The 23,753-nt window shown below is 34.3% G+C and overlaps 1 protein-coding gene across 1 annotated transcript in view; it reads right to left on the minus strand.

Moving 5' to 3' along the window:
• LOC136031837 (CLIP-associating protein 1-like) overlaps positions 1-23,753 on the minus strand; it is a gene marked incomplete in the record, with an annotated part of 169,070 nt that overhangs the window by 113,672 nt on the left and 31,645 nt on the right. The window contains 2 exon segments of the mRNA XM_065711673.1: positions 12,688-12,764; positions 23,120-23,296. Coding sequence (XP_065567745.1) covers positions 12,688-12,764; positions 23,120-23,296 — 254 coding nt within the window.

Here is a 23,753-nt window from a genome sequence, read left to right on the forward strand (position 1 = left end):
TTTTACAATTCAATAATGTCTTAATTCAAAGAAAAGCACGAATGTGACCAACTTAACGTGAACACCCCGTTCTACAACTTGTCAAATAGACAGTTGGATCGTTTTAAAATTTATTTACTCATTTATATTAGTAACTATTGTTTGTTTGCTATGATTGTTTATTTAAATTTACTCGTTTTGAGAGTTATTTATTCATTTATATTAGTACCTATTTTTTTAATTTTTTTTTTTAAATTAATAGTTGCGGAGCAGGCACGAGCCTTATGCATACTCTTACTCACCGACTTTGAATTTGTAGAATTAACGCTATCAATACGACGAGTTTTACAATTCAATAATGTCTTATTTCAAAGAAAAGCACGAATGTGACCAACTTAACGTGAACACCCCGTTCTACAACTTGTCAAATAGACAGTTGGATCGTTTTAAAATTTATTTACTCATTTATATTAGTAACTATTGTTTGTTTGCTATGATTGTTTATTTAAATTTACTCGTTTTGAGATTTATTTATTCATTTATATTAGTACCTATTTTTTTAATTTTTTTTTTAAATTAATAGTTGCGGAGCAGGCACGAGCCTTATGCATACTCTTACTCACCGACTTTGAATTTGTAGAATTAACGCTATCAATACGACGAGTTTTACAATTCAATAATGTCTTAATTCAAAGAAAAGCAAGAACGTGACCAACTTAACGTCAATACCCCGTTCTACAACTTGGCAAATAAGCAGTTGGATCAAAGTGTGCTGCCAACTATTTATGGAAAACTAAGGTAATAAAAAATACAATCCAACAGACAAAATAGCCACAGTTTCCTCATTTAGTTTAGACATATCTGTTGAAACAAGGAAATCCAAGAAAAAAATTAATTACACAACCAATAGGAATTAGACAGTGATTCCTGGTACTAAAAGATAATTTTCTGCATGACGAAGAAAATTCAATCAATTCTACAATTTTATCAATTTATGCAATCAATCTTTAAAAAAAGATTAGAATTTCACAGTAGGGAGGGGGAAAGGAAATTCAAGGTACTAAGTGGCACACCAGACCCAAAAACTAGGAAGTGCTGACGTCTGAAAATCCCGGGAAACACATTTTCTTAAAAACAGATGAACAGTTATAGGCCATAGCAAGGGAAATAGACCTCCTCTGAAAAACATACTGGTATCCTTATATTTCACAGAAGATATAAAACAGATTGGGTTGTCAGAGTTCGAAGTTGTACTGGCGTGGCTTTTATTGGAAACTAGCGTTTATGACAATGAGCCTTTTTTTTACAATCTCAATTCCAAACTTTGCAACAAATTTCTGAAAACTACTTCAAAACATTCGAAAATACTTGCTAATATCGTTCCTTAAAGCATACCAATAAACTTTACCCCCCTACCCCGTCCCCCTAATGGCCTAATATATACCCCGGAATGCATATACGCTACTGTATAAATTGTCCATGCGTGACTCTTTCTTCAAATCAATTCAATGGAAAAGAAGCAACACAACAGCAATTTCAGCATAAAGAAACATCATTGTGTATATATAATTTGTGGTACAGATTTAACAGTTAAAGGTGGGGGGACAAAGTTTATTGGTATGCCTTAAGGAGTGATAATAGTAAGTATTTCAGAATATCTTAAGTAGTTTTCAGAAATGTATAGCGTTTATCTCTGGAGAGTGGGATGCAGTACTAATACCGTATTTCTTCAAAATACAGATATACATGAGGTCCTACAAATAGCCAGTCGTGAAAATTAAAAAAATCAAAGGAGTACTGAATTTGAGGTAATAGCGCACTGATTTTTTATAGCTATCAATGCAGACAAAGATATATATTCCCACATATCACTGTAGATTCACTTTATTCTCTTAAATTTTCACACGTAGTATTCCAAGTCATTCCACAAGTAGATATAATTTTCCAGAGAAAAATAGGAAGCTTTAAATTGTCTCACCAAACCATCAATATTAGTAGCAAACAGTGTATGGTACGCAAATAGCACAAAAAAATTCTTAAATAACCACTCCAATACTATTCATAGCATAATCCCATATCGAAGCACAACAGCCAATAAAGAAAAAAACCAAGTGAAAACCAACGGCAGAGAGATTCGTTTCGGCTGAGTTACAACACTGCGTGACGCGTCTTCCAAACTAAAGATGTACACGTACAACGCATAATCAAATCACTGAGAACAGATTAATAAACAAACTGATCCTATGATTAGTTTTAGGCCACCCTCAGCTTAAACTAAATTTAGGATTGAAATATTTTTAAAATGTTTATCTTTGCATACTAGATAACGGTCTCGTCAAATGGAAAATAGTGTAAACATTTTAAATTTTTCGTTGGTTTTTTATCAGTAAAAATTAAGAAGTAGTGGAATGCAAAAGGATTCCATTACATCGTTTCTATATTTTATCGAGGAAAAGAGGCAAAAGCACTATTCCTTTGCAAAATACTTGGATTTCTCACCTATCACAAGACAAGTTAATATGAAGACAGGGGGTTCTACCTTGGTTGTGCAGAGGCAGTTTTAGGGGTGAGGATAGAGGGCACTTTCTCTGGGCGCAGATGTTTTAGGTGCAAAAAATTTCAAATAATTAATCTAACTGTTGTGATCATTTTGAAATATTTGAAATTGTATTTGTATTAAAATAAAATAGAAGGCGCAGTTGGCAGTAAGTATAAGCAAATTGAATCCGAAATTTTCATTTTTCCCATACTTTCATCACCATTCCATGAAAAAAAGTAAATAGACCCAATTTTATTAATTTTAATGTTTTTGTGATATTTTGTGTTCAAATTCTGTTAATAATTGAAAATTTTTCTAATAAATTAACAATTTATTAAAATTTGGCCTGAAAATTTTTGGGAGACAGGGAAGGGCGCAAGAGAAGCTAGAGCCACTACGGTTGTGCAAGTTTAAGCTGGGTCTCACACAAGAAAATATTGATAATCCAAAGAATACCATCATATTGATATCATTTAACGATATCCATATTTGATGGAAATCATCATTTGATCATATCGTCATATCATAATTTGATGACAACCATAGGATATAATCAAATCTGACGTGATAATCAACCGTATGAAAGCGAATAGAAGAGAATCCCTTTTTCATACAGCTTTCAAGATATGAAATAAGGAATGAACTTAATACCCATCAACGGAAAAACAGATGGAGCGCAAACAAGAAAAAGAAAACAAAAAAGCATAAGACACTAATTCATTTGACAAAAAAAAAAGAAAAAAAAAGAAAGGAAAAAAAAAAAAGATGCCGACTACTGCTGGAAAACTTTGGCCCACAGGTGGGTCTTGACATTATGAATTATATCGGTCATTGGCGACAACATCGCTTCTTCAGGGTTGGTAACACTGTACTGGCCCGTGACATACCTATTTCTTGTCCACGATGGCCAACGCAGCAAAAACTTTGCGTACTTGTAGTACAGTGAGGGTAATTTCAGTTTATCAGTAGCCGTAAAAATGCGCCAAAATGGGCTAAGGTACAGATAATGAGGCAAAATCATAACATTATACACCTGGGCGAACAGACGACGATCAAACTTCCACTTATTTGCCACTATACAGCTATACGTAAAAGAATACCGCTTCTGAAAATGAGAAAGCAGTAACCACCGCGTCTCTAGTATTGACCGTCCAATGGAGAGGTTCAAATTCAGTAACTTATCCTCAATTGACAGTGGCGCGAACTTTATTTTGTACTTCTTAAATAATTTATAAGTTGATTTTTTTGTTTCTCGCGTGATAGTAGGCCTTCTAGTCCAAAATGATGGAGCCTAATACATCGAACAAATTAATATCCGCCTAGTTAAAATTAAAAAAAAAAATGTTTTAAAAAGTAGATAGTAGCATATTTTCAATATTTTTACATTGTTTTTAGAGATGACTTTTATCAAGTGAAATTTTAGAAGGTTTTCTTTGTGAAGAAGAAGTCACTTGAAACTTTTTTCGAATAGTACAAGAAAACCCCTTTTCGAGTCAAAAACCCACTTCGTCGTAGGTTCTTCTCGAATAATACTGATATTAGGTAAAATTATCATTTTGTTGAACATAATATTTCTAGCACAACTTCTCACTTCGTCACCTTTATCAAGGTCATTTCGGTTCGAAAAAAATACAGATTATCAAGACAGTTTTGGTCCAGAAGGTCTAGACTCAGTGTCTAGATCAATTCAAATCGAAATATCTAGACTCACTGTCTAGACCCTTTTCGTTTATGATAACTAGACTTATTGTTTTAACATCACTCAAGGTCAATAATTATTAGTGAGGGGTAACGCCAGGTAGTGAATTAAGCAAAAAAGATCTTATTTCGGAATAGGCCCAGGGGAATCACAGTATCTCCACTGCTCCTCAGCCATGTTTGTTTGGCATGACCCCGAGGCTTCAGTGAGGTCCGATTTTCCACAAAGTTGCACTTATTTTTTTTTTTTTTTTTTTTACGTAACCTAGCCAAAGTCTTGCCTTTATTTTTTTAGGCACATCGCGGAGATAAGCTCTATGCCCGTCCTTCTGAGTACAGATATTACAAAGAAAAATTATCTTGACGAAAGTAAAACAGTTCAAAATAGGGATGAAACCTTTTAATTGACAGTGAACAGATATAAAATTATTTAACTGGATATTTCGAACAAATATACAGTGTTCATCATCAGCAGCTGATGATGAACACTGTATATGTGTTCGAAACATCCAGTTAAATAATTTTATATCTGTTCACTGTCAATTAAAAGGTTTCATCCCTATTTTGAACTGTTTTATTTTCGTCATGGAAAGGCAGTGTGGTCTTCGAAGTTATCTAAAAATTATCTTCCTATTGCTTCCATGCTATGCAATTTATTTCAATCGAATTTCTATTAGTCCGAACTTTCCCTATTAGGGAAAATCTATTGCTGTGAAACTTCGATGTGTAAAATCTCACCAAAAACAAACAACTAAACAAATTATGCAAAAAATAGGAGGTAATAGAGGGGTAAGAATCTGGCATTTTTGGTAAAGGCCCTGTCTGTCGTCAATAACTGACATCAATCACGAACCATTTATTGTTTTACCGAAATGAAACAAATGTAAACTGTAATTAGGCAACTAACTATAAAGGTAGCGCCAGTGCAGTCAACCAAGACAATATGAATCATTTACAAAGGGAAATTTGACCTATGAATCGACCTTAATAATTTCGACGAGACCGGTAATAAGTAATGTCATCAATGCAGCAATTAAGCGATCATCTGAAAAATTGAGTCCGTGTGAACCCGACAGATAAATTACATCAATTGAAACATGAGATTTTTCATCTCGGCCAGAAGATTGGGTAATCAATAATGTAAAACCCTGACAAAACAGGTTTTTAATTAGGTGATTAAGGGAAAGAAATAAAGGAAACTATCTAATTTTTTAGGTAAGTTTAGCTAATTTGGGTTTAAGCTAATGATGCGAGAAGGTTTATGCATTTAGGCGTTTAAGGTTTTCAATGGCGAATAAATCTCAAGAAGCTTTCCCAGGGCACTTACGAAGGAACTTTGGTTGTCAATCACGTATCTAGGGCTTCTGCTTATTTTTCCTACCAAGTTTTATCCCGATCCCTCCACTCTAAGCGTTTTCCAAGATTTTAGGTTACCCTCCCAACTCCCCCAGTGTCACCGGATGCGGTCGGGATTTAAAATAAGAGCTCTGAGACACGATATCCTTCTAAATATCAAATTTCATTAAGATCCAATCACCTGTTCGTAAGTTAAAAATACCAAATTTTTTCTAATTTTTCCGATTTAACCATCACCCCCACTACCCCCCCCCCCCAGATGATCGACTCGGGGAAAAGACAATTTTTAATTTAATCCGATCTGGTTCCTGATACGCCTGCAAAATTTCATCGTCCTAGCTTACCAGGAAGTGCCTAAACTAGCAAAACTGGGACAGACAGACCGATAGACCGACCGACAAAATTTGCGATTGCTGTATGTCACTTGATGGATACCAAGTGCCATAAAAATGACAGTGAATTCAGGATACATGGGTTATGAGGCATCTAGCGATTTCAATGAGGTCAACCAGCGTATACAGCAGAGAAGATAAAAATATATGGCACACTAAACTCCAAAGCATAGAAAAAGCAAGCTGTTTTTGTTGTTTTCTTTGGTAAAAAAGAAAAAAATCCGATTGCTCACTACTACTACTACTACTAACATCTCACCGCAGCACCAAGCCGTCAAAGGCCAAAATAGCTACACACGCTTCTCCTCCATCCCAATCTATTTCTTTATGACATCCTCCCACCCAAACCGCGGACGACCTGCTTTCCGTTTAGCCCCGGATGGTTGACCAAAAAGGACAATCTTTGGCAATCTGTCATTCTTCACCCACAGAACGTGCCCCAGCCATCTTAACCTTTCTCTTATTAAAGTCCTAGAGAGCGGGATTGAACCACATTTTTCGTACAGCCTACAGTTTGAAATACAGTCAGTCAGCCGAGTACCCCAAACAATACGTAGGCAATTTCTATGGGAAACATCTAGCAAATCTTCATCCGCTTTTTAGAGTATCAATGCTTCAGAGCCATATTTGACCACTGACATCACTGCAGCTTCCAATATTCTAATCTTGGTTGGTAGACTTATCTTCCTATTCTTCCAAACTTTTTAACTGTGAAAAAATACCATGATGCTTGGCTATTCTACTTTTAACATCTTCACTGCTCCCAACGTCTTTACTAATAATACCACCAAGGTGAGTGAAGCTGTTCACCTGATCAATGTTTTCGTTACCCAATGTCAGCTTTTAATCTTCACTTATTCCTAACCTTAGTGGCTTAGTCGTCTTAAGATTTATTTTCAAGCCTATTCTAGCACCTTGAAGTCGCAAAATCTCTAAAATTTCATCTAGGATCTTCAAACTTTCATCTAGGATACTTAAATCCTCAGCATAATCTAAGTCCATGAGAGTTTTTCCTCCCCGTTTGATTCCATGGTCTCCCATTACCTTTCCTGTGCTTCTTAAGACAAAACCCACTAAAATGATCCATATAAAGAGGGATAGAACACAACCCTGCTTAACTTCTGATTTAATATGAAACCAGCTGCTAACCTCATTTCCTACCTTAACCACAGCCGTGTTATTTTCGTACATACCACTAATCACTTTAATGTATTTGTCTGGTATACCATACAAGGATAAGACCTTTGCTAAAGCCATTATATCAACAAAATCGAACGCTCGCTCATAATCAATAAAATTAAGGACCAAAGATATTTGATAACTTAGGCATTTCTCAATCATTAAACTAAGAGTGAAAAATTGACCGACACATCCTCTACCTTTTCTAAAACCACACTGTTCTTCTATTAAAATTTTGTCTGCAGCATCTCTCAGTCTAATAACTATCATAATGCTAAGTAATTTGTTACCTACACAGACCAGACGAATGCCTCGACAATTACCACACTCACTCTTATCACCTTTCTTATACAGACGTTTAATTAAGGTTTTACTAAAATCGCTAGGTACTTCCCCCTTTTCAAAAATCATGTTCATAATCTTCAGTAACTTATTTCTAACCTAAGATCCACTATATTTAAGAAACTCATTTTCATTATTTTTTAATCCTTTTTAGTACTGTTTCTAATTCTTCCTTACAAAACAAATCGTCCTTCACATCCGAGGTATTACAAAGTTTTTCACTTTTCTATATACCTTTTCCTGCAAGTCTATCTCGGTTTAGCATATTCTAAGAATTTTCCACCCATTTCTCTGTAACACTTTCCTTAATAATAATTATGGCCCGTTCCTATCTTTAACTGGGACAAGTCCAGATTGCCCCTCTCAACTTATTAACATGACAGTGCAATATTATCTATCACTCAGACAATTCTCGTACAAACCCCTTCCCCTCTGTATTAAACATAAAGTTTTTTCACTAATATTCCTAGCTGCGGTACCAACTTTCTTCCCTAAGACAGCATAAGCAACTTCGCAATTTTTTTCCTAAAATTATTCCATCCATCTTATATGTTGTCAAATGCTAAACTCACCAGTCTAGTATTCAACTGTTCCTGGAAAGTTTCTCTCAAATTCTCATCCTGAAATCTACCAGCGTCATAACTTCCCGGGAGGTAGTTACCCTTCCGAAATTTCAGCTTTAAACTAACCCTAGACACTACCAGATGGTGATCTTTAGTTTAGCATCAATAACACCACTCCTTTATAATCTAATATATTGCATTGATCCTGCCAGTCTTCGTTTTACAATAGCATAATCAATAAGGTTTGCTGTCTTACCATCACTTGAATACCAGGTTAACTTCAGGGCCATTTTAGGACCAAACACCGTATTAGTTATAACTAAATTGTTATATCTACAAAATTACAACAGTCTTTAGTCATTACTGTTTTCTTTTCCTAAACCAAATCAAGAAAAGAGAATCGGCCCTTCACAATCAAAATAGCACTTCTTTATCGGTTTGACAGGCAATCAAATTCCCTTGCAGTCTTAACTAAGAAAAAAAGAATTAACTAAAAAATCAAGGATCGAGCACTAATAGGTCAAACATTGTCATAAACCTGATATTCGAACAGACAAAATTAAGGGCAACTAACTGATGTTTAAAGTTTGCATGGCTTAAACACCCGAACGGCTTCTAAATGTTTAAATCCCAATTCTAGGGGCACTAAATGGAACAATGAATGGCACAACGGATTTTGGAATTTAAAAAAAAAATGGATTTGTAGTGTAGCATGCACAACTATTTCACAGTTTGTTTTTTTTTTCTCCATTTCCGTCAACATACAAGGAAGGTTCGATTACCAACCAATATCTGGTCTTTACTCTAAGGAAGTCAGAAAGCACGTTAAACCGATCAGGCCTATGTTCATCAGGCCGAACAAGGACGATATGATTTTCCACTCAACTGTTATTACCTCCAAATCCGCAAATCCTCTTAAGTTCGGGGGCTGTTAAAAATGGTATAACAGAGGTTACTTCTATGCTTACTTCACCAATAACAACAAAAATAACGGTTCATATTGAAAACTTTGACAGATAAAACTTTGCAAGAGAGGAATTTCTAAAGACGCACCCGACAATATTTGTTGCTAAGACTAAGTTTCGTTAGAAAAGGTCAAAAGACGCCATGAAATGACTCACATTTCTGGCCGCAACAATACACTAAAGATTATCATGGACAAAAACTGCAATTGGAGAGCTGATACGAATACAAATGAACCTACACTTCACAGAAGCATACCCTTATTATGTAGCGGTAAGTCAATAAAAACTACCAGAATGCCACTAAAACTTCGAAAGCAGTCTCTGCACAGTTCGAATTCCATTTCCAAGGGATTTAATGATTGCCGGAATTTCATCACCAAATGTCTTTCAAAGCTTGCAATAAGTTTGGTTGTCTCAAGCAAAGAAAAAAAAACTGTTCCATCCTCAAAGCATTATACAAAAACAAATGAACTTGTCATCACAATGTTCTTCTATTTCAGTATTATTCTTAAAGAATTGGTGGAAAAAGTCAAACTTTAGCGTAAAGACAAGAGGGTTATATATACAAGCTCCTTATATACAGGATAATTTCCGATTGTTCTGAGTTTTAGTGTCACTCAAAACTTCAATTTGCCAAAAGCTATTTTCGTTTCATTTTTGCTCGTTGTACAAAAATGCCAACATTTCATTGCAATACAGAAAGTAATAAAAGATAATGAATGAACATCTTACTAAAATAACAGATTTACATAAAACTAGCCAACGGTGCCCTGCAATTTTGAGCGTGCTCCATATTAATCCCGAGGAACTGCTCCATACCTATTCTGAGCTATCCAAGCCAACAAATAGTATCGTATAAATTTAATTTTTACTCCGCATGAAAATAATTGTTATTAAAAATAGCTCTGAGGTATTAAGGGGCCAATTCTCTCCTTCATATTCATACTACATATTTAATCAAAATATATTATTCCAAAAGTGAGGATCCTAGATGTTTAATCGCCTTTCTACATTGATCGGAAAACCTTTCAAAAAATATGGAAAATTTGGCACAAACGTTTATACTTATAATACCCGATGAAACACCCCAATAGCTGGTGTACAGTAATACAAAAACTTATAGCTGCTAGTAATACTGTATACACATTCTATATACTAGCCTTTCATTTTGTATGAATTGTTTTTATGCTTAGGCACAAATGCAGTATCATGTGGGAGAATGACATCTAAAATTGGGAGGATATTTAAATATATTTTCAATAGATCAAAGCCAAATGGTTATTTCAGATTTTGACTTGATATTTTTTGGCTCTGTTCTGACCTAAACAATAGCAGCATACAATGGTAGAAATTTGCACTCTACTGTAATAAGATTTGAAATTTGTAGTCTATATATATACCATGTCAATAATTCCAAACCGATTGGTACCATTAGTATTCCTACTAAATAGTATTTTGGCCAAATATTTCATTTTGCGGCACAACATGGCAAAAATTGGTGTTTTCCTGCCGCACGATTTCTTTGTTTTTACTTTAAAAAGACAGTAGCGCTTTAATTTCCGTTCGAATACCAAATAAATTCTATTCTGACATTTTATGACCCCTTACTTTGATGTGCGATGTGATCATACCTAGAAAAAAACAAGCAAAAAAGAAAACACGTATCCATTATAAAAAAAAATCTTTTTTCTTTTCGTCTGCCAGATTGTTAGTTTCTTCTTCTTTTCATGTTCACGAGCCTAATAGCAGCAGTGTATAACTCCCCAGTGCTTGGCTATCTGTGGCACTATTAATAGGTTATATTTGTATTTATTCTCTCTAGAAAGAGAGGAACTTGTATAGAAATATGACACCAAAGTACCCTTAAAATGAATTTTTTTAAGAAGTTTTTCCTACAAAGATCCCTTGATATTTGAACCACTCATAAAAATACATTTTTGCAAGTAAGAAAGTAAATAGATGAGCACAGAAAGGCAAACAGCATAAGCTCGTACAAATTAGTGATAATCCATCTAATTAGATGGCTACTGAAAAAAGGCATTTACAGGAATGTAAATTTTCTGACGAAGCAAATCCATAAATGCAAATTTGCACTTCACACACCTTGCAAATATTAGCATTGGTCTAGCATATGCGGAGAAACAAGGGATTGTATAGATGTTGTCAAAGGTGTACACAAAACTGTGCCTCTGGCCGCTCCTTTTGTGCTTACAGTCCTAAGTCAGTATCTGTACATCTTAGGCAGCACCCTTCCCAATTATGATTAAACATTACACTTCATGACTGAGGCCCGTGCAGTAAAAGTAAAAGAATCCAGTCAAAATAGTAAATTACATTAGCAGTGGTGTCAATTCAGGAAAATTAGGAAAGTGGGAAAAATTTTCAAAATCTATAGGAGGGGCAGTTTTTTTTTTTTTTTTTTTTTTTCAATTTTTTAAAACCAAATAGAAAAAAGGTATTCTTCAATGAAAAAAAAATACATTTTCCAAAAACTCCTTGGCTTTTGTACTTCCAGTTCAGTCAGTATCTCTATACCTTCACCAGCATCCTTTACGATTGACTGTAGGTACACATTACATCCCAAGACCGAGGCCGGTCAAGTCAAAGTAAGGAATCCCAGTCAAAATGATAAATTACATTAGCAGGACATCAATTCGCATAAATCAAGGGTGGGGGAGGGGGAAAATGCATTTTTGAAGGGGGCAATTTAGTTTTTTATTATTTTTTTCAAAAAAAGAAAAAAGGGATTTTTCAATGAAAATACAAAAAAAGGTCTTAAGTCCAATTTGCTGTCGGATACTTAGATTTGCCGTTACACCTGACTACATTCAAATGAAAATAAAACATGACATTCAATCGATGGAAAGATTCCTCGTCTTGGCTCTAATCTACAGTTATTTATAATCATTTTTTTTTGTATAAAGCCCTCGTCTCTTGAACAAGCTTACCAAGCCTAGTCTGACCTAATGTAACCAAAACAGAAATACTAACCTAAGAAAAGGAGAACCAATAATCTTTGTTACACTGGCTGCAATTATAGTACACATTGTAGCCCCCCCCCTCTCCATAATATGAACCTAATTATGTGGCTCTACTCCTCGCGATTTCCAAAATTTTAGATTTTTTGGCTTAGGCAGGGGATGATGAAGGTATAGATTTTCAAAACAAATAAAAGTCGCCTAATTATAATTTTGTTGATACAGAATAAGAGTTACCATTTTGTTCTTCCCACTTTGCTGGCTCTAAGAACACTCTACAAATGAAGTTTTGGATATAAAAATTTATTTAGCAGGTTGTGAATGCCAAAGTCCGATCTTCTTTTTCCAAAAAATGGATCAAAATCACCTAATAATGGAAAAAGACATGTCAACAAAACTCAATTTTAGGATGTTGTCCAATTCCCAGTGGCAGTCCTGATACGCGCTCAAGATTTTCTCGTAATATTCCATATCACATGTAAATAATCAAAATCATGGCCATCTCTTTTCTTGGATATTCAATTGGTGTGCAAAATTTTCATGATTAAAAACCAGTACTCCTAGCCATGTGGACGAAGTAAAAAGGGCCCTAAGCCTGACCTGAATACTTTTCAAATGTGTTCATGAAAAGAATAAAATTATACCACAAGCCCCATGGTGGGACCAATCGACAAAGATTTGGTTTATTGAACTTACCGTCAATACGCATGGCAGTGGGAAGCATTTGTTGATTTTGAACCAATTCATCAAATTTTGACAATAACGCCGGAAGCCTATAAAGAAAAAAATATATGATAAAAAAAAGAATACTATAGGACGGTGGGGGATGGGGAGGAATTTAACCTAAAATTCGCCCAAGGTGTGTTTGAGTTCCTTAGAAATGATCTTCTAAAGGAGGATTTTCAATCTTATAGATTCAATATTTTTGTACGTTTTTGGTCTTTTTTTAGACTGTTGCCATGTTGACTCTAGTGAGCTATCTTGAATATAAACAACCATGAATATATTAAATATATTAAAAATATAAATTAAATATTAAGTGTATACTTTCAAATATACTTTTTAAGTATACTTTTGAAGTATATCAAAAGTCTAAAGTAATATGATATATTAAAATAATATTTGCACTTTTTTTCTATTCTTCTTCAACTGACCCTCATCCACCCCTTTTTGACCTTCTGCACACAAAAAAAAGTCAAATTACGAATATCAAATGCCAAGTCATATATAATATGAATACTTGATAATAAATCCCTTAGTTATTGATCCCTCAATAAACAATTGATAATAAACCCCCTCCTTATTCAAATAAGCATCATTCTCAAAAAGAGGAGGGGAGAATTAGTCAATATCCCCTTGGAAAAATTGAAAGTTGTTACCTAAAATGCCCCCTCCCCTCTTCTTGACCTTCTGCATACAAAATACCCTGAAATAGCATACAAAATATTCAAGTCTTTTATAATGTAATATTTGAAAATATATTTCTCAACTCTCCTCCTTACCCAGGTGAACATACCTGCACACAAGAGGGGGGGGGGTCAAAATAAGATTCTTGGAAAAACTGAAGATTTCTGCCTGAAATGCATGTTTAGTAATAACGCAGGAAATATATAAAGATAAAACAAAAGGAGTGTCACCGTAAAGCACTATAATCAGCGTAGGGTATACATTAAAGATGAATAACTATCTTCTTTTGCTTAAGCTGTTTCAAGAAGTAATATGTAATTTTTGGAATAATTACCGCATATAAATGTATAAATCAAATGTATGAACTGAAGTTTGTAATATAACCGGATCTCACGAAACATTTTGAATTGCATTTCGGCCCAAGGAGTTTACCAAATAAATCACACAAGATTAATAGCTCCAAACACTTTAAAATATACTTTTCACAACTTTTTGGCAAAATACATTAAAGATTACAGTAATCATTTATCAAAAAAGTAGTGTTTATGCCTTTTACAATAATGGTAAGTAGAAATTACATTCATCCTGAAAGAAACTAGCAAAGAAAATAACTAAAGAAAACTTTAAATTAGGCCATTAGGTCCATTGGCTCTTAACTTTTTGTGCCGTTAACCTCTTATATTACAAAAATCTTATATTGCTAGATAGCAAAAGACACTGCCTTAAGCAATCTCCGTGCGTCTTTTCTTCGCGTGATATTTTCACTGTTCTACTTATTGTAATTACCTTCTAAGGAAAACTACTTCCAAATTGTGTTGCGAGAACTACACTTTGGTTTTGTCGTTTTTTTTTTCAAGCACTCCGATTACAGCTTATTCCTAGAAAGTGGCCAGAGTCTAACATCTGCGGTTTTTAAGGAAAGTGTGGACCTTAAGCCGGATTGATGAATATGACTTTGAATTTTGGAAAGCTTCGTAGAACTCTTGTCTAGGGCCAAAAATCTATTGTTTTTACCCATTTCTGTTCGTGATTTCAGATCAGTTTATCACGTTTTTTTTGCACTTGGGATTGCGGTAGAGAAATGGTACGAGATGTGCCTTTTAAAACTTAAAAGTTCTCTCATTGCTAAAGAAATTAGAGTTTATCCTTTGCTCCTTTCTAAGTGATGACGTTAGGAACTTGGCCTACGGTAAAAAAAAGTCAACTTTTGAACTAAGATAGATTTTTTTTTTTCGACGGAAGTCGATAGCTCTTGATGAGATGATCAAAGTATATGCCATCCATTTTTTGGTAGAAAAATTCCTTCATGAGATATATCAGTTTGAAAGTTGAAAGGGGTTGATAACTTCAGTAGTAAGGTACACACTGAAACTAAAAATAGGCCGATAAAGAAATGGTATCAGATATGCCTCTTAAACTTCCAAATTTCTCTCATTGCTAAAGGAATTAGAGTTTGTCCTTTGGTCCTTTCTAAGTGATGACGTTAGAAACTTGGCCTCCGACAAAAAAGTCAACTTTTGAACTAAGACAAATAGTTTTTTTTTCGACGGCACTCGATAGCTCTTGATGAGCTGATCAAAGCATATGTCATCCATTTTTTGGTAGAAAAACTTCTTCATGAGATATGCCAGTTTGAAAGTTTAAAGGGGTTGACAACTTCAGTAGTAAGATACACACTGAAACCAAAAATAGGCCGATACCAATTGTTAGACATATAGGGGAGTTTTAAGCAGCAGCCGGCTGTTAGCTTATAATCATCTTCGGCAGTGAGGGGTTCGCAACTTTTGCTAGTTGGGGTACCTATTATTTGTTTCCGGTGTATTTGATGGTAAGACTAATTTGGTTCCAGTGGTAAGACATGTAGGGGACTTGTAAGTAATAATTGGCTGTTAGGCTACATTCATCTTCAGCGATGAGGGCTTTGCAAGTTTTGCTAGTTGCAATGAGGGGTTCGCAACTTTTGTGAGTTGGTGTACCTAGTATTTATTTTAAGATCCTTACAGATTAACAACTTCAGCGTTTAATCGAAGCGAGGAAACAAAACCAAAGTGTTGCTCTCGCAACACCTCACGTTACCCATGCAACGTAGATCTGGTTTTCATTATTTCCCTAGCTGCACTGGCCGTCTACGGGAAAGCTAATATATCTCAGTGTTCTTAAAGGCCAAATTACAAAAAGATTTTAATAGTATCGAAATTTAGCTAGCGCTAATTTGAGCCAATCAGATTTTTCACAGCATTTTCTGATTGGCTGAAAAGTTTTATGGCGAATTCCGATTGCCTCAAGTTAGCGCTAGCAAATTTTCTATGTTAGTAAAATCTCGTATCCTAAACGGGCCTTGGTTTTATTTATTTTTCACCGATTATTGGAGTCTAATAATACAAGGTCTTTGATTCCTAGACGCCAAATAACCCTATTTTAAGCGATTTCGCTGATTCTTTTTCTGAGGGGGCCGGGGCTTAGCCCCCAGAAAATACCTACCTCCCCCCCCGTGGCTGGCTGGTCTCCAATCGCTTTCGACTTGTAAAAAAGGACTGAAATCTCAATTTCTGATGTAATGAGCACCCTCATAAGTTTCTGCAACCATTGTGTTTTTGCGACACTTCCCTTACTATTGGTGACAATAGTGTCACCTTACTTACGGTGATACCTCCCTTACTATTGCACAAAAATGTTTCTGGCGTTTATTTTAATCCTTTATTTTACTGAATTTCATCATCAGCCTAATTACTTGAAGGACCGGCTGAATTCAGCTAAACCTGGCCAACAGTTTCAGTTTTTACTTTGGGTTTCTGAGCCGGGTCAATAATCATACCCTCTCCTGTCTTGTCGCCTTTGAGTCGATCCATACAAAGAATCGACGCACACAAAATTTCAGAAAACAATATGATACAAATAATTCACCAAAGCAAAAAAAATGAGGAATTCGGGATAAACATTTCCAGAATTGTTTACTAGAAAACTAGAAACAAAATGTAATTTCAATGTCATAACATCGAATCAAAAAATTAGATGTTCTACACAAGTCTGGTATCACACGATCCGAAGAAAATTTCAATCGAGAACCAGGAAAATTCCACTTTTCTAATCCCAATCTATTCTAAGCCTCCCTTCTTACACCCTCCTAGGAAGTTCCCATTTCCCTTAAATGTTTCTTTCGACATCCTCCCACCCCAACAACGGACGACCTGCTTTCCGTTTAGCCCAAGACGGTTGGCCGAAAAAGATAATCTTTAGCAATCTGTCAACTTTCCTCCGCAGAACGTACCCTAGACATCTCAACGTTTCTCTCATTATAGCCCTAGAAAGCGGGATTAGACCGCATATTTTGTAAAGCCTACTGTTTGAAATACGGTCCGTCAGCCGGGTACCCAGAACAATCCATAGGCAATTTCTCTGGAGAACATCTAGCAAATCTTTACCCACTTTTCGGGGCCCCCATATTTCAGAACCATAATTGACCACTGTCATAACTTCTCTTAACTGTACTTTTTAAAACAGTAAAAACTTTAGCGTAAAGAGCGGGGCGTTGAGGAGGAAAAGCCCCTTTCATATACGGAGTAATTTCTGTTCGTTTTAAGTTTTAATGTGACTCCCTACTTTCAGTCAAAAAACTTGTTTTTATTTAATTTCTGAACGTTTTTGAATTAATGCATGTTTTGATTTTGGCTCTCCGGACATAAAGAATTAAAACGAAATTTGTATATTATTTTTTTTTTAGCTAAATGGCTTTCTCATAGTTTTAATCGGAAGATTTTGAGAAAAAAAGGAGCGGGGGAGGAGTCCTAGTTGCCCTCCAATTTTTTGATTACTTTAAAAGGCAACTAGAACTTTTAATTCTTTACAAACGTTTTCATTAGTAAAAAATATACGTAACTTACGAATTAACTTACGTAACAAACTTCTATATTCGTATGTTTTTATTACGTATATGAGGGGGTTCACCCCCTCGTCAATACCTCGCTCTTTACACTAAAACTTGAATTTTGTCCCAATTCCTTAAGAATGACCCCTGAATCACAAAGGCCGTAGAATAAACAGTTGAAATTACTAAAAATACTTTAGCGTAAATAGCAAGGTATTACGAGGAGGTGAATCCCTCATATGTATGATAATTTCTATTCGTTTTAAGTTTTAATGCTGCTCCTTACTTTCAGTTGAAAAATTTTTCCATATTTATTTTTTATTGTTTTTTTTTAAATAATGCTAGAAAGTCATGCGCCCCCTTCATTGAAATTCTCTTCACCCATGACAAATTCCTCCATGGAAAGATCGTCTCACGTACCCCCCCCCTCAACTTCCCCCTCCCAAACCAAAAAAAAAACTGAAAACGTCTGTACATTTCCCAATAGCCATTAGTATATGTAAACAACGGTCAAACTTTGTAACTTGCAGCCCCTCCCACGGGGACTGTGTGGGATTACGTCGTCCCCAGACATAGTTATTAGGTTTTTCGACTATAGTGAATAAAATGGCTATCTCAGAATTTTGACCCGGTGACTTTGGGGAAAAAATGAGCGTGGGAGGGGGCCTAGGTGCCCTCCAATTTTTGGTCACTTAAAAAGGGAACTAGAACTTTTATTTTGCGTTAGAATGAGCCCTCTCACAATATTCTAGGACCACTGATTCGATGCGATCACCCCTGGAAAAAAAAATAAAAATAAAAATAAACACGCATCCGTGATCTGTCTTCTGGCAAAAAAAAAAAATGCGAAATTCCACATTTTTGTAGATAGGAGCTTGAAACTTCTACAATAGGGTTCTCTGATACGCTGAATCTGATGGTGCGATTTTCGTTAAGATTCTATTACTTTTAGGGTGGGTTTCCCCCTATTTTCTAAAATATGGCAAATTTTCTCAGGCTCGTAGTTTTTGATGGGTAATACTAAACTTGCTGAAACTTATATATTTAAAATCAACATTAAAATGGAATTCTTTTTATATGCTTTTGGTATCAAAATTCCGTTCTTTAGAGTTTCGAATTTATTATTCTTATTATTTATTACTTATTCCTAGCCTTTGTGACTTAGTCTTCTTAATATTAATTTTCAAACCTTTTTAGCACCCTGAAATCGCAAAACCCCTAAAAGCTCATTCAATTTTCTCACACTTTCATCTAGGATGCTTAAATCCTTAAGACAAATTCCATCAAAATGATCCATATAAAAGAGGACAGAAAACAACTCTGCTGAACTTCTGGTTTAATACGGAACCAGCTGCTACCCTTATTTCCTACCTAGGTCTTGACAACAAACTATAATGTCATGACAACAAACTATAATGTCATGACAAAAAAATTCTGACAATCATGGCGGGGAGTGGGCTATCTGTATTCTTTAGTTACTTATTTTTTTATTCTTTTTTTCGCTAAGGCACTTCGTATGGAAGAATTTACAGTAGAAACTTCGGAACGGACTCATTCGATTGGAAACAAAAAGTTCAAGTTCCCTTTTTAAGAGTCAAAATGATTGGAGGGCAACCAGTCCCCCTCCCACGCCCCTTTTTCCCAAAGATATTCGATAAAAGTTTTGAGATAGCCATTTTGTTCAGTACATTTGAAAAGACCAATGATTGTGCCTCTGAGAATGACATGACCCCCCACAGCCCCACGGGAACGTGCTTTAAGTTATGTAATTTGTAATATTTACATATAGTATTAGTTAAAACTTACAGGGTATGTCGAAAAGGATGTTGAACTAACCACTATTAACTACTTCTATTTTTATTACTGCTACTACAACTAATGCTGCTGCTATTACTAATATTAAGGCTATAGGTAATAAGGTGAAAATTTCAAGAAATGTCGAGGAGATATTGATTTAAATCACAACGCAATTTGTGCCTGTAAGTTGTAAGTTGTCAAAACAACGTCTGTGTTGATGTTAGAATTTTAAAAAGGTTCTCTACTTTCTATAGATGGCAAAGTTGTTTTTTTTTTGGCTTTGTTTTCATGTTTGTTTTTTTGTTATGTATGAAAAAAGACTAGGCCAGGCTTAAATATAAAAAAAGGGTTTTCTAGTGTATAAAATGCAAGTATTTCTCTTCTGGAAATAACTTTTAAATGATAAAATATCTTTTCATGTATCTCCAATCAACTGTTGCTTTTGAGTTAATGGTTTTCCCAGGCTATTTTGCTATGTTCACTAAATGTTAATTGATCATCTATAATAGATGGCGCTGGGTTTAATCTCTTCCAACTAGCTAATAATTCCATTATTTTCTCAAATAATATCCCGAATGTGTCCCTCTAGAGTCAAATAGAAGAACTTTCAAAAATGAGAACAATTTAGAAAATCCATTGAAGCAGCAAATTTTAGACCAACATTTTTGTAGTTTTCCAATAAGTTTCTTCTGACCAATCCTGAGAGGAGGGAGGGGAGGAGAGAGGAAGCTTCTGTATTGGAGGAGAGAGGAAGCCAATCTATTGTCGATTTGTTGAAATTTGCAAAAAAACGTTTTATGATACCATTTCCTACAGATTTATTTATAGTTTATCGTCTATTTGTATTTTTCATGGTAAAAGGAATCATTGGCACGCATATTTGGGAATATGTAGGAAATTTCCATCTTATTCCCTTGGAATAAGAATTTATGCATAATAGTCTTTATGAGGTGCAGAGCAATGCAGAATTACAACCGATAAGACCTTGCTTACAAGACCGTCTTTTTTGAAAGGGGCATAACTCAATCAGGAGAGAAATAAAACAGCTTGGACAAAGCAGATTTAGATACGGTTTCTTAGAATTTTAAATATTAAAATTTTAATATTTTATTTTAAATATTTTATTTTAAATAAATATATTATTTTTAAATATATTAAAATTTTAAATATCCTTTAAATATCCTTACCCTTATATCCAGCCAAACACCAAAAACAAGAAGAAACAATAGGGAATTTCTCAAGACAGTGGGAAAAAATTAGAATGAATTTTTGGGTGTTTGTGATGGAAAGGCAGTATGGTCTTCGTCGCTATTATAGGACGAGATCATGGAAGTGGTGTGTCCATGGTAACTACAGCTCAGATGATAAATTTTAACTAGTCAATCTCATTTATTATAGGACTGGAGTGTACAAATAGATTTTGTCAGTTTTATCCATACTTGTGTATCCCAATAAACTATATATTGCTATATATTAATTTGTCTACATCATCAATCATAGGGCTGTCATAATAATTTATTATTGATTGTTCTATCTCATGTATTATAGGGCAGTAGGGTACGAAAAGATGTTATACCTTGTATCAATATTTATATGTCGTTTAATTTGAAGCTCAAATCAGTAAAAAAAAAAATCTTCTTGTAAAAAAAAATCATGCAAATCAGAAAAAAAAAAGAATTCTAGTTACTAATTAGAATTACATTCAATCAGAATTAAAACAACATGAGCCTTGGGGCGAAATAGAATGTATAGAGGAGTAAGACACGAGTAGCAGTAACTCTCAGAAAAAGAATTGAAAAACACTATAGTGATTGTATTATTTTTCCTATAATAAAAAAATTATAAAATTCATTTTTAATAAATTATATAAATAATAATGAATAATAAAAAAAAATTTATAATAAACCCCGCACCAAGCCACCAGCTGTTAATGCATCTGCTCCTATTTCATCGCAGTCTGTTCAAAGGTTCGCTTCATTGCTCCTATACTATTATACTTAGACTATTGTATTTATAATATAATTATAATATATCACATATTTAACATATTCACATATTTATAATATATTCTAATATATTATATAATATATTTACAACAGTTTGGAAATTCACATTAATAATTAATTTCCTTTAATTATTTTCTTATAATCCCTTTGCATCCCAATCAAGGACGTCCTGTATTCCGTTTGGTCTCAAACCCCTCGCCCGTAGAAAGCAATCTTATCGTTTTAAGCATATGGATGCTTAACTATAACTAAGTATACCTAAATATAACTAAAACTAACTTAACCATTAATATGCCTAACTATAGTTAGAATGATATGGTTAACTATAGTCAAAACATGTGTAAATGAGGTAATAGCTCTTCCCATATACAGAATACTTTAAGGCTTGGTATCATTATTTTGATTTTAGATCTTTAGAATGACCGTTAAAGTGATTAGAATTATTTTAATTATAGTTAGAACGTTAGAATGATATGGTTAATTATATTAAAAATATGCAAAAATGAGGTAATTGCTCTCTCCATCTTTAAGCTCTGGTGTCTTTATATTAATTTTAGATCATTAGAATGGTTTAAACTATAGTTAGAACAATTTTTAAGAATAAAAAACCTCAATTGTTTTTCATTTGAGTTGAGAAATTTTTTCAGGAATAGCGAAGATCGTTTCTTAGTTCTCAGACGAAGGTAAATCTTCATAGATCTGAGAGACATTAACTGAAACTAGTTAGGTTTCTGTTGGTAACATCGTAACTATAGTTTTAAGCATATCTTGCATTATGGATAGAAAATAACGTACAAAAGAACTTAAATGAAAATATAAGGCAGATTGACCCTCCTAAGGGGCTATTTATTGCTTTTGGTGATTTATTCTTCTCGTAGTGGTTTTGACACTTGTCAAAATTGTCGTCTGTTCTAACTTTGTTTAGAATCTCTAGTCTTTCATCTAGTTCTTAGATTTAAAAGTTAAAAATAGAATATTTAAGTCTAGTATAAAGAGATTATTTTTTAGCACCTTTTCATATATAGGACCTTACAAACCAAGGATAAGTGCTAATACTTATTTACTAGAAGTATTAGTGGGACTTCGAGATTTTAAACTGGTGTTAATTTCTAAAGTATGTTTTCTAAACGTCCTAGCCGAGTGGTTAGCGCTCCAGACTTGAAAATCCTGAGGTCAGGGGTTCGAGTCCTGGTGTCACTGGTTATTCGGCTTGGAACAGGTGTCAATGGTGTGACTCTGTAAGCTCACACCACATTTCCAGTGCTTAAGACAGGAATAAAGTCTATTCTATCAAACACTTCTCTGGAAGTTCTTCACTAATTTACGTGATTCATTTTCTTTCACTTGTATTTGCACAATAAGAAGACAGGAAGTATTTAGTAAGATCCATTACAGTAATGTCATTCAACATTACTAGGTACCGAAAGTTTGAGAAATCTTCCATTTTATGTGACGATATAATTAAGCGTGTTGTTGTTTAGTTTTTAGGTATTTTGTTTTGTGATTACACATTTGTTTTTAGGTATTTTGTTTGGTGATTACCCAGTACTTTGGCATGTTAAAATATCTGAAAGTAAATAAACTTTTCATATTTTTTTTTATCATCTTAGAACATAAACTGTGTATGCTTTAAAACGGAAGTTACTTTAATCTGATTCTTTTTTATTTTATTTTTGTCAACCCACAAGAAAGACCAGTCAGACAGGGCACTTGGGGTTAGGGATGCTCGGCTTGTTTGGGCTAAAGCCCAATTAAACATTAAAGAACAAGTAAGTTCACCATAATTCCAGTTTCTCAATTATGGTTCTATTAAGAGCCATACTAGTAGAAAAAAAAATAACGCCTCCCCCTGTGTGTCAGATACGTCGTCATTTCTAGTGCTTAAGACAGGAATAAAGTCTACTCTATCAAACGATTCTCTGGAAGTTCTTCAGTAATTTACGTGATTCATTTTCTTTCACTGCTATTTGCACAACAAGAAGACGGACCTACCCAACCACCAAGAAATACCACCTACAAACTACAAAGAAATAGGGGTATAAAAACTACTCACTTTGATGGTGGTACATTTTGTTTATTCACTAAATCTTGTTTGAATCGATCACCAACGTGCCGATAGACTTCCACAAGCGTTGCAAATGCAACGTCCCTCACTGGTGCCGACGGATCACTGAGTAATTTGACTATAGAAGGTACTAGCCGACTGAGCGACAATGAAGCAGCGGAATGTCTGTAAAGGAAAAAGGAATATAAAAAATGTAAATAAAAAATATAAACAAAATACACATTAAAAAGAATATATACAAACTTACATTAGACATCTGCAAATACATGAGCATTCCTACTATTGCAAAAAATCCGTTGAAATGGCATACAGTAAAAAAAAATCGCAAAAATACAGAAAAAAAATGGACAATAGAAAAAAAGAGAAAAATGTTAAAAAAATAAGCAAACAAAGAAGATGAATAATACTTCCGAAAGAGAAATAATAGAAATCGAGACAGTCGACAAGTATTTTGAAACGGAAATATTCTTTCTTAGAGGTGATATTCAAAAACTTGCCCACGTTAAGAAAATCTACTCTTGAACTGAGAGAGATACAATAACCTATTTTATAATTCCTTTTTTCCCTTTACATATTATATTTACTGAGAACGAAATACATAATATGATTTCCAAAGTTATAC

The sequence above is a fragment of the Artemia franciscana genome, chromosome 10, assembly GCF_032884065.1.
Source record: "Artemia franciscana chromosome 10, ASM3288406v1, whole genome shotgun sequence".
Taxonomy (NCBI): Eukaryota; Metazoa; Arthropoda; class Branchiopoda; order Anostraca; family Artemiidae; genus Artemia; species Artemia franciscana.